This window comes from Eptesicus fuscus, chromosome 5 (genome assembly GCF_027574615.1).
Source record: "Eptesicus fuscus isolate TK198812 chromosome 5, DD_ASM_mEF_20220401, whole genome shotgun sequence".
NCBI lineage: Eukaryota > Metazoa > Chordata > Mammalia > Chiroptera > Vespertilionidae > Eptesicus > Eptesicus fuscus.
In genome coordinates, this window is record NC_072477.1 from 75,661,889 (window position 1) to 75,674,796 (window position 12,908).

The 12,908-nt window shown below is 36.8% G+C and overlaps 1 protein-coding gene across 3 annotated transcripts in view; it reads right to left on the reverse strand.

The window, feature by feature from the left end:
• The window catches only part of CHD8 (chromodomain helicase DNA binding protein 8), a 61,549-nt gene that overhangs the window by 20,120 nt on the left and 28,521 nt on the right, over positions 1-12,908 (reverse strand). For all 3 annotated transcript variants that reach the window (XM_008159795.3, XM_028136765.2, XM_028136761.2), the window contains exons 6-14: positions 9,578-9,760; positions 9,432-9,500; positions 8,659-8,714; positions 8,034-8,151; positions 6,479-6,562; positions 3,418-3,555; positions 2,070-2,191; positions 1,688-1,931; positions 315-491 (exon numbers count right to left, since the gene is read on the reverse strand). In XM_008159795.3, coding sequence (XP_008158017.2) covers positions 315-491; positions 1,688-1,931; positions 2,070-2,191; positions 3,418-3,555; positions 6,479-6,562; positions 8,034-8,151; positions 8,659-8,714; positions 9,432-9,500; positions 9,578-9,760 — 1,191 coding nt within the window. The remainder of the gene's footprint in view (positions 1-314; positions 492-1,687; positions 1,932-2,069; positions 2,192-3,417; positions 3,556-6,478; positions 6,563-8,033; positions 8,152-8,658; positions 8,715-9,431; positions 9,501-9,577; positions 9,761-12,908) is intronic.

The window sequence follows — 12,908 nt, forward strand, 5'->3', positions numbered from 1 at the left end:
ATAGACCCATGGTCGGCAAACTGCTGATCTCAAGCCACATGCAGCTCTTTGGCCCCTTGAGTGTGGCTCTTCCACAAAATACCACGGCCTGGGCGAGTCTATTTTGAAGAAGTGGCGTTAGAAGTTTAAGTTTAAAAAATTTGGCTCTCAAAAGAAATTTTAATCGTTGTACTGTTGATATTTGCTCTGTTGACTAATGAGTTTGCCGACCACTGCCACAGACTATAGCCACCACCCAGTATCAAGATCCCATTCTTTTCTCTACTAAATTAAATCCAGGTGTCTCTACCCACAAGTCAGTGTGAGGAACTCACCAGGTCCATGTGCTTGAGACTATCAAGTAGCTTGCAATTACGGTTCTTTAGTCGATGGGCCTCATCAATGATAACACAGCGCCATTCAATCTCACGAAGCTCAGGACAGTCTGACAATATCATCTCAAAAGTGGTGATAAGGGCATCAAACTTGTATGCACCTGGGATGAGGCGCCCCTAAGCATGAAGGCAGTAAAGTCAGAAAAGTACCTAAATAAGGAGGTCTTCTCAAGTATACATTTTCTTTTCTATATTCAGGCAGCCTTAATAGGCAATAAAACTGCACCACCAGCCTCTTTATCTTCCTGATAAAACAGTGCCAAATCACCCAATGTGCCAAATCATTCAACATATTCAGCTTCTTAGAAAAATGTCAGGCCTTATGAATAAAGCTGGACATTTTTAACTCTGCAGTATACCTAGCTCATGTATCTCAGCCCTCGATCTTTTGTTGGATAAATCCACACATGTTGAATTTAACATGAAATCCACACATGTTGAGTATTGCTAAAACATACAAGATAAAACTAAAAATGAAAATCACTAATATAGTATGTGTTAATACTGGCTACTGTCCAAAAATGAACAGAAGAATCGAATCATCTCAATAAAATTAAGAGCAGCAAAATATAACTTGAATAAATTTGGATTGGTAGAACTAAAAATCACAGTAATGATTTTTTTTCTATAAAATAATTTATAAAATCTGATGTTAAGACTAGATTATTCAAATTTTTATTTTCAGATTTTACATAGAAGGAACTAATCTTTTTAAAAAATATACATATTTTATTGATTTTTTTACAGAGAGGAAGGGAGAGGGATAGAGAGTTAGAAACATCGATGAGAGAGAAACATCGATCAGCTGCCTCCTGCACACGCCCCACTGGGTATGTGCCCGCAACCAAGGTACATGCCCTTGACCGGAATCGAACCTGGGACCCTTGAGTCCACAGGCCGACGCTCTATTCACTGAGCCAAACTGGTTAGGGCAGAAGGAACTAATCTTGATGAAAATTTTAATAGACTTAAAAGAAAAGGAAAGAAAATAGCTTAAGTTCACCACTGGATCAAGGAGTTAAAGTGGTTAAATGAATTTCATTCTGGAAAATAATTTGATGAAAACTCATCAATTCTGGTAAAATTATATTTAAAATATATGTATTTATAAATAAAGTCAGGACTTCCTCTGGTTCAAAATGTCCATTGGATCAAAATAGCAAAGTCAAAATCATGTCCTGCACAATCTGGATTAAAATGCCTTAAATTAGAGAGCCTCAACAAAAGTCTTTTATTCATATTAAAAGCCTCTAAAATACCAAGTACCTTGGCCTACTCTCTAAACTGTAACATTCCCATGAAATACAACTCACCCGTGAATCTTTGCAGTACATTTCATATTGCTGAATCATCTGCCGGCTGGCCAGACTGCCATGGTACACAATAGTGTTCATCTCTGTCCATGTATTGAATTCTCGCTCCCAGTTAGTAATTGTGGACAGTGGGGCAATGACCAGGAAGGGACCATGGATGCCTACATTATATACCTCCTGCAAGAAGGCAATGGACTGAATAGTTTTGCCCAATCCCATCTCATCAGCCAGGATGCAATTCTGCCTGCAGATTCATCATGGAAAATGAAAAGCATGTCATAAGATATCATCTTTTTAAAAGTATTTAAAAAAACCTTTTAAAACAGAAAATAAAAATTATCCCAGACTAAGCCTCCATCTATAGGCCCACTCTTTTCTTTACCTGTTATACCAATTAAAGAGCAGCCAATTGACCCCTTCCAACTGATATTCCCGTAACTGGTTTCTGTTTTTATACTCATGTGACAGCTCCAACTTCTTCCAGGCACTTGCCTGTGGACGATTCTTAAAAATAGAAAATTTGAATAAATGGGGTGGAGACATTAACACAATTACACAAACTTACTAGGTAGTTCTAGTAGTTGAAGTCCATTAAAAAACACAACTCCTTGGATTAAAACATGTTAAATATATTCAAATTCATGAGTTCATAATGATACTTTTTAAAAAAGGGAAAATTCCACTGGTCATCTTTAGAGGATGCTAATGCTAGGAAACTACTTCATTATTTTGAAAAGGATAAAAGCATTTATCCTCCTTTCCTATACCATCTGTAGTTTAAGATAACCAAACAGTAAGTGAAATGTATTTCTTTGTATAGAAGATTCTGGCTAATAAAATGAAGAATGATAGAATTAAAATATCATCATTTAAAAACCCTTAAAGAATGGATCTAGGCAATGATGCTAAATGGCTGATAGCACAAAAGACAACCTAAAAGAACCACCTATGAAGTAGATTTAGTGGCCTGCCTCCCCCATTTGATCAAGCCTCTAGAACAGTGACATTGAATGGAACTACCTACAATGACAAATGTTTTGTTATTAGCCACATGTAACTATTGATTATTTGAAATGTGCCAAGTGGCTACTACAGTGGACAGCAGAGCTCTAAAATGTACTAATGAACAATGCTGCCCTACATGCAATCATTATGTGAAATTAAGGGACAGAGTACATGTTAAAAGATTCCAAGGGGAATTGGCAAACTTCAGACTACGGAATATCCTAGAGAACAAACTGCCTGGTTTCTTCCAGAGAAAATGGCAGAGGACGACAAGGAAATCAAGAGAGACGTATTAACTAATAATAATATATGGACCTTATTTATAATTGAACTCAAACAACTTAACAAAAATTAGAAGAGAAGCAGGGAAATATATATAGTGATTGGTTATTTGATATTTAGGAATGGTTAAATTTTTTCAGGGATAATAATGGTATTATTTATCTTTAGGTATAAATGCTGAAATATTTACAAATCAAATATAAAACTCTGGGATTTGCTTTAAAACAATCTGGGAAACAGGGAAGTGAGTAGGTAGAGATATAAATGAAACAAGATTGGCTATGTGTAATTATTAAAGTTGGGTGATGGGTATATTATTTTTTCAACTTTTTTATTTGTTTAAAATTTTTCATAAGCTAAAACAATATAAACTTCTATAGGAGAAAAATTAAGCCATTGCCTATGTGGACTTTATACTCTAGTCTAAATGCAAATGTACTTACCACCCTTTTGAGTTCTGGGTGCCTTGACTGGATGCGTTTAAATTCTCGAATCTTGCCCTCATCAACATCCTCTTTCAGCTCCCACGTACTATCCTCATAGGGCAGAGAGCACCATTTCACCAGGTAGTAAATTACAGGCTAGAAGAGAAGAAGCCAAAGCCTTTATACACTGATTCTCTATTATCTGCTGTTGTAAAAGGATAAGAATTTGACTATAGAAGCAGATCACAAAATGTCAATACCTTAAAAAGATGCTGAAAAAGTCAGGCAGAAAATACCTGCTCACCTGCTGATGTACTATGGCTTTGATCATTCTTCCATACAATTTATTAGAATCTGTTTCTAAAACAGATAAGTATAATAGTTTCTAAAACAATAAGCACTGAAACATTATACTCATCAACCAAGACATGAGAAAAAAAATTTATTTTCCTATATTATGTTGAAATTAGGTTGAAATTAAAAGATATGGCTCTATTCCATACTATTCTCCTGGCACTAAATTTGACAGTAGTAGCCAAGCTACTTTTAGAAGCAGGAACAGCCTAACCCATAGGAGCAAAGCAGGGTGAAATCAGTGGGCTTCTGAGCTTTTGCACCTCTCTGAGTGCAGATGCTACTTCAAAGAGCAGTCATTCGATGGAAAAGAGATTTCCTTGAGAGCTTCAGAAAGCTAGGAGATAACTAGAGCGCTTTCACGGAAGAGAGGTGACAGTGAAGAGGAAGAAGAAATGCTGAAGCTCCAACTACAGTATTATGCTGTATGTATGCATTACACTGCAAGGGAAGGGACAGTGACCAATGGTAAGCAGCTCGTATCCTTATGACTCACAATGATCACTTCATAAATTGCATTTCCATTTTTGCTTATATGAAGCAAGAAGGGCCTAGCATAATCAACAGAAGCCTCTAATTACCAATTTATGAAACAGCCAGAAAGAAGTTTTCAGAGTCACAGAACAAGAATCCCTACAGTTAATCTAGTTGCTCTTATACCTTTTTCTTTATTGTACTGACTCACAGGTCATATTCTTTTTATTTTTAAATCCTCACCTGAGGATATTGGTTTTTAGAGAGAATGGAAGGGAGGGAGAGACAGAGAGAGAAATACTGATGTAAGAGAGACATATTGATCGTTTGTCTTCACACATGCCCCAACCAGGACTGGGGATCAAGCCTGCAACCTAGGTATGTGCACTTGACCGCAATCCAACCTGGGACCCTTCAGTCCCCAGGCAACACTCTTTCTGCTAAGCCAAACTGGCTAGAGCTCACAGGTCATTTTCTATGTAAAGCCACTTGTCCAGGTCACATATTTCCAACATCATAACTTACTTATCCATGGACTTTAATATTTATTGTAATACAAGAGGCCCGGTGCACAAAATTCATGCATGGGTAGGGTCCCTAGGCCTGGCCAGCGATCAGGGCCGATCTGCTGGGCGACCGGTGGTGTGATTGGGGAACCCCGCTCACATCTGCCTTGGCTGGCCTGGGCTGTGGGCAGCTCCTGTGTTGAGCGTCTGCCCCCTGATGGTCAGTGAGCATCGTTCCACCATTTAGTTGATTTGCATATTAGGGTTTTATATAGATAGATTTGTTTCCATTATCAGGTAATGTAAAAAGGATGATAAACTAAACTGATTTTGGAGAGGGGGATAATGGGTACAAAGAATACAATTATTCAATGTTGGGAGCATAAACTACAGTACCAGCATACTAAAACATTTTCATCTGTCATGCCGATTGCAACACATTACACAGGGATCTAATCAAATGCCAATTACTTTGGAAGGGTTAAGTAGGTGGCGGAGAACAAGGCTAAGAAGGTTGACCTCCTGAAAATATAATAATAACTAACCTGTTTTAATAATTGGTCTATTCCCACTCACCTCCCACAAATAAAAAACAGTAACTCCCACTCCAACCCAAAAAAGCAGAATATATGTGATCCCAAACATGCTTGTTATGATTTAAAGACATATGGAATTGTAACAGGCCTTAGATATCTAAGGTTCTACCTAAGTGACCCTGAAGGCTTATAAAATAAACTTTGTATTTTATAGAGGAAAGACTTTGACTTTTAGGTCCTATAAGGATGAGCCCAGTTCACCACTCAGTACTGACAGCTTAACGAGATTCTGTTGTTTTCTACTCATCACTGTGTAAGTAATAAATGTCAAATGTGATAAAAATGTTATGAAATATGGACCTGCAAAAACAAAACAACAACTACTACTTAAAGTGAAAAAAAAAAAAAAAATGAAGTTATAAGGAAGCAGTTAGTCACAGCCTAAATAAGTTTAAAATAAATTTAAATGAGAGAATGCTGAATTTAATAATGGCTTAGAGCTCTATGACTCTTATTTGGAAAAATGAAAAAAGTGATTTATGAATCTATATTAGCAAGTGTTTTAGCATATTTAAAATCTGCTCCCCAATCTAAAAAAGCTTTAGTGCAGTGATTCCCAAATCAAGCTATACATGAGAAACCATTGGAGAACCAACTTAAAAATACAGATCACTGCATCCCATCCTAGAACTACTGAATTTGAATCTATGGGAGTAGGACCCCTCCATCATTTCAAAGGGACAGATTCAAATGCAGTAGGTCTGTTTTAATAACAAATGAAAATGCATTTAACTGATGGTAAGCTCAGGAAATAAATAACTCTCAACAACACAGAGAAAGCTATGAGCCTGTACAAGTATTTTTAATTAATAAATTTAGATATTTGTGAAGTATCCCTCCCCCTGACCTCTCACCCCCAAGTGAATGTCGAGGGTCTCCCATATAAAATCTGAGAAAATGAGACCAAGGTGAATGAATACTTGTAAACATAGCTCCTAGTACTTATAATGTATGTTTACTTTATGGAAATCTTTCCTTTTAGCCTCTCTCTTTACTCCCTTTCCTTCCCAATATCATTCTAAGAATCCCTCTTAAAAAATGTGAAATACCTTTTCCATCTAAGGGATTTTTCTGAAAAATAAAGAAAGAACAAGCAGGCCAGCAGAAATCTGTAAGAGGCCTTTCATGTTCCTCCATGACCCAACTCACCTCCCCATTGTCCTTGTCAATACTGTGAGACTCATCCAATATCCTGTCCACCTCTACGTAATCTGGATTGAAAGGCTCTTCATCCTAGAAAAGTTAGAAAAGCCAACAATAAGATCAAAAGGAAGTTCCACATTTTCATATCAAATCTTATAAACCTACCTGTGTCTGCATACATCTTCTTGCCTGTTACCAATAAAGTGTCTCTTCTCCCTAACACAGGCCATTCTCTCCATATATGCTTTGGTTTAATCCCTTCTCAACTTTTTAGGAATCTCTCTCTACTTTATCATTCCCATAAACATACAAATATGTTCTATTTGACAGCTTAAAAAGACTTCTCTTGACTCCTCATCCCCCTGCACCTAATTTTTCTGTTCTGCTTCCTACTTGAACTTTCTAAGAATTCTAAATATCCATTTCATCACCTCCTTCTTTATTTCCTAGCACTTACCACAACTTGAGTTATTTTTTAATCTCCCTCCCCAGACAGTGAGGTGCATGCAAACACAGACCTTGCCTGGTTTGTCTACCGTAGTGACTAGCACATAATAAATGATGAATAAATGAATGACTAATCTGATTAAACGCCTACCTATGAAAGGCAGATTTAAATGGCATCTGAGTTAGTAGAGCTCGGTTCAATGGTCACAAACTGTACATCTAACACCAGCTGGAATGGGATTAGCTCCATTGTACATTTCACAAATTAGGCTTTAAAAGAACATGGATGAAAAACGCAACCCGATTATTATTATTTTCATGTAAAAAGAAATTATAAAGCCTACATGGTCCTACTTGCCCTAGGTAATGTGGAAAATAATTCATTTATGGGCAAACCTGGTGGTATAAAGTTAACTTCATCAGACGTATTCAGCCAGAACTGTTTTTTAGCTGAAGCTACACATTATTCTGTCTCTCAGTCTTTTTTTTACTAGATCTTATCCCCTTTACCTCTCAGAAGCTTTGAAAAATAATCCTTTTTCTCAAGGCACTTAGTACTCTATATAAATATATAAAGATGAAAAATCCCAGTTTGGCAAAGGGAATGTACACAAAACTTTCAAAGCAAAACCGAGAGCTAAATATGGCTAAAGAGACCCTTATGCATGCTCCAGTGTTTAGTAGTAACACTAGATATGGGAAATTAAAGTTCCTTTATCACTATTTTGAGTTATACTGGATTAGAAATTTGAGAAAATAAATGCTGTCTCTTAACGATATGGTTGCTTATGGCTACTGATACCATCAACTGCTAAAGACCGACATTATAGGAATAAGAATGCCTCAAGTAGAGCAGGGGCTGGTTTATCATCCGTGTTGAAAATACTTCATGACTACTGAGCAAGTCAATATTAAAATACCCTGTAACTTATTAAAAAGACCATATTTAGACCTGGCAAAACTCTGCATGGGACAATTAAGGCAAGTTCAAAATCCAATGCATATACTCATGTATACAAAGCAACTGTAAGCCTTTTAAAGAACCAGTCAAGGCTGATAACCCCAATAATTTATGTTTCTATAAAATAAATAGGCAATACCTATTCCTAATTACCTCATGGAAGAAGTGTCTCATCTGAGCCATTTTGGTTTTGAAGCGCTTTAGTTTTTGATGGATCCTCTTATCTTTCTCTAGTTGGGAGATGGTAGCCCATTCACAGTGCAGATAGGAACTGAAGGGAATGGAAATAGTCAATCATTGTGCAAGAAAGGGTAAATGACAGGCTATTATTTGAGATTTTTGGATTAGCAAGAAGCAGACATAATGACTACAAGCTTATATTGAAGATACCCTCTTAAACTTGCATTTGCAGCACACAAACCACCTGGTTTGGAATGGGCTTTAAAGTTCCCATTTCTAACAAGCACCCAAATGATGCTAATTCTGCTGATCCATGGATTACACTTTGAGTATCAAGGTCTTAATGTTAGAATATGGTATAGAGGATCACAAAGGATTTTATCAGAAACCACCCTTATCCCACCTTCCTTTGGGAAACTGTAAGAGTCACGTCAATTCCTAAACTTCTCTCTGAATAGCCACTTTTCCTCACTAAAAACAATTTGGGCTAGGAGACTATAAAAAAGAGACACATTCCCACCCAGGATAGACTATACAGGAGAACTTTTTACAACCCTGTGGAGTTTGGGGTAAAAAGTTTTTTTCACAGATCACATACTAGTTCTTGTACTTGACAAAGAATTCTTCAGCTTCAGTATATTGTCCAGAAGGAAGCTGAGAAGAAAAAGTTTACAGTTATTAATACTTGGTTAAAGAAGGAACCTTTAATTTTAACCATACATAGTAGAACTTCCTATCAATGCTCCCAGAATATATTATTGACTTAGGGATTAAAAAACTAACCTGGTACTTCAATACTAAAGGCGTGATAGGAAAAAAATAAGCCTTTACCCATTATAAACAGATAAGCAAAAGAAGAGGCAATAAGACAGTTCCTATTTTTAAGCTAACATTCCTCCATCATCTCTTGTAACTACACTGTAGCAATTATCCTGACATCCAAAGGTGCTCATTAAATAAAGCCTGTGAATGTAGTATTGGTTGATATAAAGATAGAGGCTTCCATATGGGATAACATAGATTTTGAGAATATCATGGAAAGGGAAATAAGTCAGATAGAAAAGGGCAAGATCCTCATATGTGGGATATGAAACAGAAAGCAACAAATGAAGTCATACTAGTAGACACAGACAACAGTATGGTAGTTACCAGAAGAGAAGGGCATAGGGAGAGGCTGAAGAGGGTGAAGTGGGTCAAGTATATGGCAATAGGAGACTAGACTTTGGGTGTTGAGCATACAATACAATATACAGATGATACAATATACAGATTATAGAACTGTACACCTGAAACTTATACATTGTTATTACCCAATGTCACCCCAATAAATTTAATTTAAAAAAATAAAAAGAAAGAAGACGGAGGCCTCACCTCCTTCTTCACAATCCGCATAGAAAGCACTTTGTCCACAATGGCTGCATCTTCTTCACTGGGATTCTCCTGTAGCAAAAGATGCAGTTAATATCGTGTGTGACCAGCAAGACAAACCTGACACACTGCTTAAGTTGACAGCTTACCACAAAGAACTGCATGGAAGGCAAAGTCTCGCCATCTGGTTCCTGCACTGGTTCAGGAAGGATAGGCTCAGTTTTTATTGGACCAGTTACATCCACTTCTTCTTCTTCTTCATCATCTGTGATCTTTATATCCAGATCCTCTGTATATTTTTTTCGCTTAACTTGACGGTTTGAGCGTCTCTTCTGTAAAGGCAAAAATTATTAAATTACCTTTAAAATTATTTGCCATACTTAGATTTAACTTCAAAAATCCCATGAAAAAAAACAAACCAAAGGAAGATAAAAAGCTTATTTGTCAAACCATGAAAAATTTATTCTATGTACTGAATATAATATAATATTTTGCTGAATTGTTTTATCAAAGAACCAGAATCAACCTGAAAGAAACCTGGGTATTACTGGAAAAATGCTGTGGGGAATGAAACAGGACTCTTAGTCTGCAGGGTATAATGTACTTCATGCCAAGAACAACCCTGATGTGCAACGGTACAAAAAGAATATTTTGTTTTAGTTTTAATTTTAAAGTGTTTTTGTTTTATTAAATAGAATCATACTATATGTATTGTTCTTGTTATTATTTATCTAGTTAATGATGTTTCTTAGAGGTGCTTTCCATATCAATATATTTTAGATCTTCCATATTCTTTCAAGTGGTTGATAAAAAATTTTTTTTAAATATATTTTTTATTGATTTCAGAAAGAAAGGGAGAGGGAGAGAGAGATAGAAACATCAATGATGAGAGAGACTCATTGATCGGCTGCCTCCTGCATGCTCCCCACTGGGGACTGAGCCCGCAACCCGGGTATATGCCCTGACCGTGAATCGAACCGTGACCTCCTGGTTCATAGGTTGATGTTCAACCACTGAGCCACACCAGCCAGGCAATAAATTTTTTAAATTAAATAATTTAAGCAATTCTTAGGAGATCATGATTAAAAAAAAAAAAATGGGGAAAATCGCCCTGGCTGGTTTTTCTCAGTGGTAAGAGCGTCAGCCCATGCAGAGGAGAGTTGCAGGTTTGATTCCTGGTCAAGGGCTCGTACCTGGGTTGCAGATCTGATCCCCGCTTCAGGCGAGGCACCTGTGGGAGGCAACTGATGTGCCTCTCTCACAGAGATGTGTATCTCTCTCTCTCTCCTCCCGCTTCCATTGCACTCTAAAAATCAATGAAAAAAATATTCTCACTCCTTGGGTGAGAATTAAAAAAAAAAGAAGAAGAAAGAAAAGATAAGGGGACCCTAGCTGGTTTGGCTCAATGGATAGAGCGTTGGCCTGAGGACTAAAGGGTTGTGGGTTCAATTCCAGTCAAGGCGCATACCTCGGTTGCAGGTTTGATCCACTGCCCTGATCCAGGCATGTGCAGAAGGCAACCAATCGATGTGTCTCTCTCACATCAAAGTTTTTCTCTCTCTGTCTCTCCCCCTCCCTTCCACTCTCTCTATAAAAATCAATGGAAAAATATCCTGGGGTGAGGATTAACAACAAACAAACAAACAAATAAATAAATGTGGAGAAATAGAAGTATTATCTTTAAATCATAATTCTATCACCTGAACACACAAGTGAATCAAATGAGTTACTATAAGCAGAACTTCTGAAATTGAGCAAATTTGCTTGGCATAAAATCAATTTTTAAAAATTAACCTTTTGCACTCGGATGTCGAGTGTGACTCGACACGGTTAGCATCGGTAGCAGCTCGATGAAAAAAGCAAGCGAGTGCAAAGGGTTAATAGCATTCCTACATAGATACAACCAGAAAATATAATGAATCTATGAAAGAAAGATTATCTACAGGATAAAATTTAGTAAAAATATATAAAATCTATACAATGAAAACTTTAAAACACTATAGAAAGACACAAAGACTTGAATAAATACTAATACATACTATTCTGGAAAAAGAACACTTAATTCTCCCTAATAACATAAATTTGACAAAACAAGATTAATAAAACTTTTAATGAGACAAGTTGATTCTAAAATTCCAATGGAGAAATAAACATTTAAGAATAAGCAGGAAAAATATGAAAAAGTAATAAGGGGCCTTAGCAGATATTAAGGACAATATAAAGCTATATTCATAACAAAGCTTGCTACCTTTCCAAGGACAGGTAAACAGGTCAATTAAATAGTGCCCAAATTAGACTAAAATATTTATGTGGATTAAGAATATGATAAAAATAACACTTCTAATCAGTGAGGAAAAAGTAGATATTTTATAAATGGGATTGAAAACAAAGGGCTAGCAACTAGAGCAGTGGTTCTCAACCTTTCTAATGCTGCGACCCTTTAGTACAGTTCCTCATGTTGTGGTGACCCCCAACCATAAAATTATTTTCGTTGCTACTTCATAACTAATTTTGCTACTGTTAATGAATCGTAATGTAAATATCTGTGTTTTCCGATGGTCTTAGGCGATCCTGCTAGCGGTTCTCAACCTGTGGTCGCGACCCACAGGTTGAGAACCACTGCTGTCGAGCCTAAGACCATCGAAAAATACAGATATTTACATTAGGATGCATTAACAGTAGCAAAATTACAGTTATGAAGTAGCAACAAAAATAATTTTATGGTTGGGGGTCACCACAACATGAGGAACTGTATTAAAGGGTCGCGCGGCATGAGAAAGGTTGAGAACCACTGATCTAGAAGATGAAAGAAAAAAATTACAAAAGGATCAAAGATTTAATAGTAAAACAGAGACACATTTCTATATAATCCATTATAAACAAGGTTGAGACAAATAATAAAACTGATGCAGCCCAGCCAGTGTGCCTTTGTGGTTGACTGTCAACCTATGAACTGGAGGTCACAGTTCCCATTCCCAGTCAGGGGACATACCCAGGTTGCAGGCTCCATCCCCAGTATGGGGCATGCAGGAGGCAGCCGGTCAATGATTCTCTATCATCATTGATGTTTCTATCTCTCCCTTTCTAAAATAAAAAAATATATATTTAAAGAAAAAAACTGATGCAGAAAATACTACATGATAAATTTCCTAAGAATAAATAATTTTTATAGGGATCTTTTTATTTTTTTAAGATTTTAAAGTTGATTTTTAGAGAGGAAGGGAGAGAGAGAGAAACATTGATGTGAGAGCGAAACATTGATCGGCTGCCTCCTGAATGCCCCCTGTGGGGGACTGAGCCCACGAGGGCATGTGCTCTGACTGGGAATCAAACCAGCAATCCGTAGGTGCACAGGAACTCACACACTGTTAGTGAGAGTATATATGGGCAGGACCTCTGTAGAAGAAAATTTGACAGTATCCTTTGATCCAGCAATTCCAATTCAAAAATATTATCCTACAGATAAATTTGTACATGTGT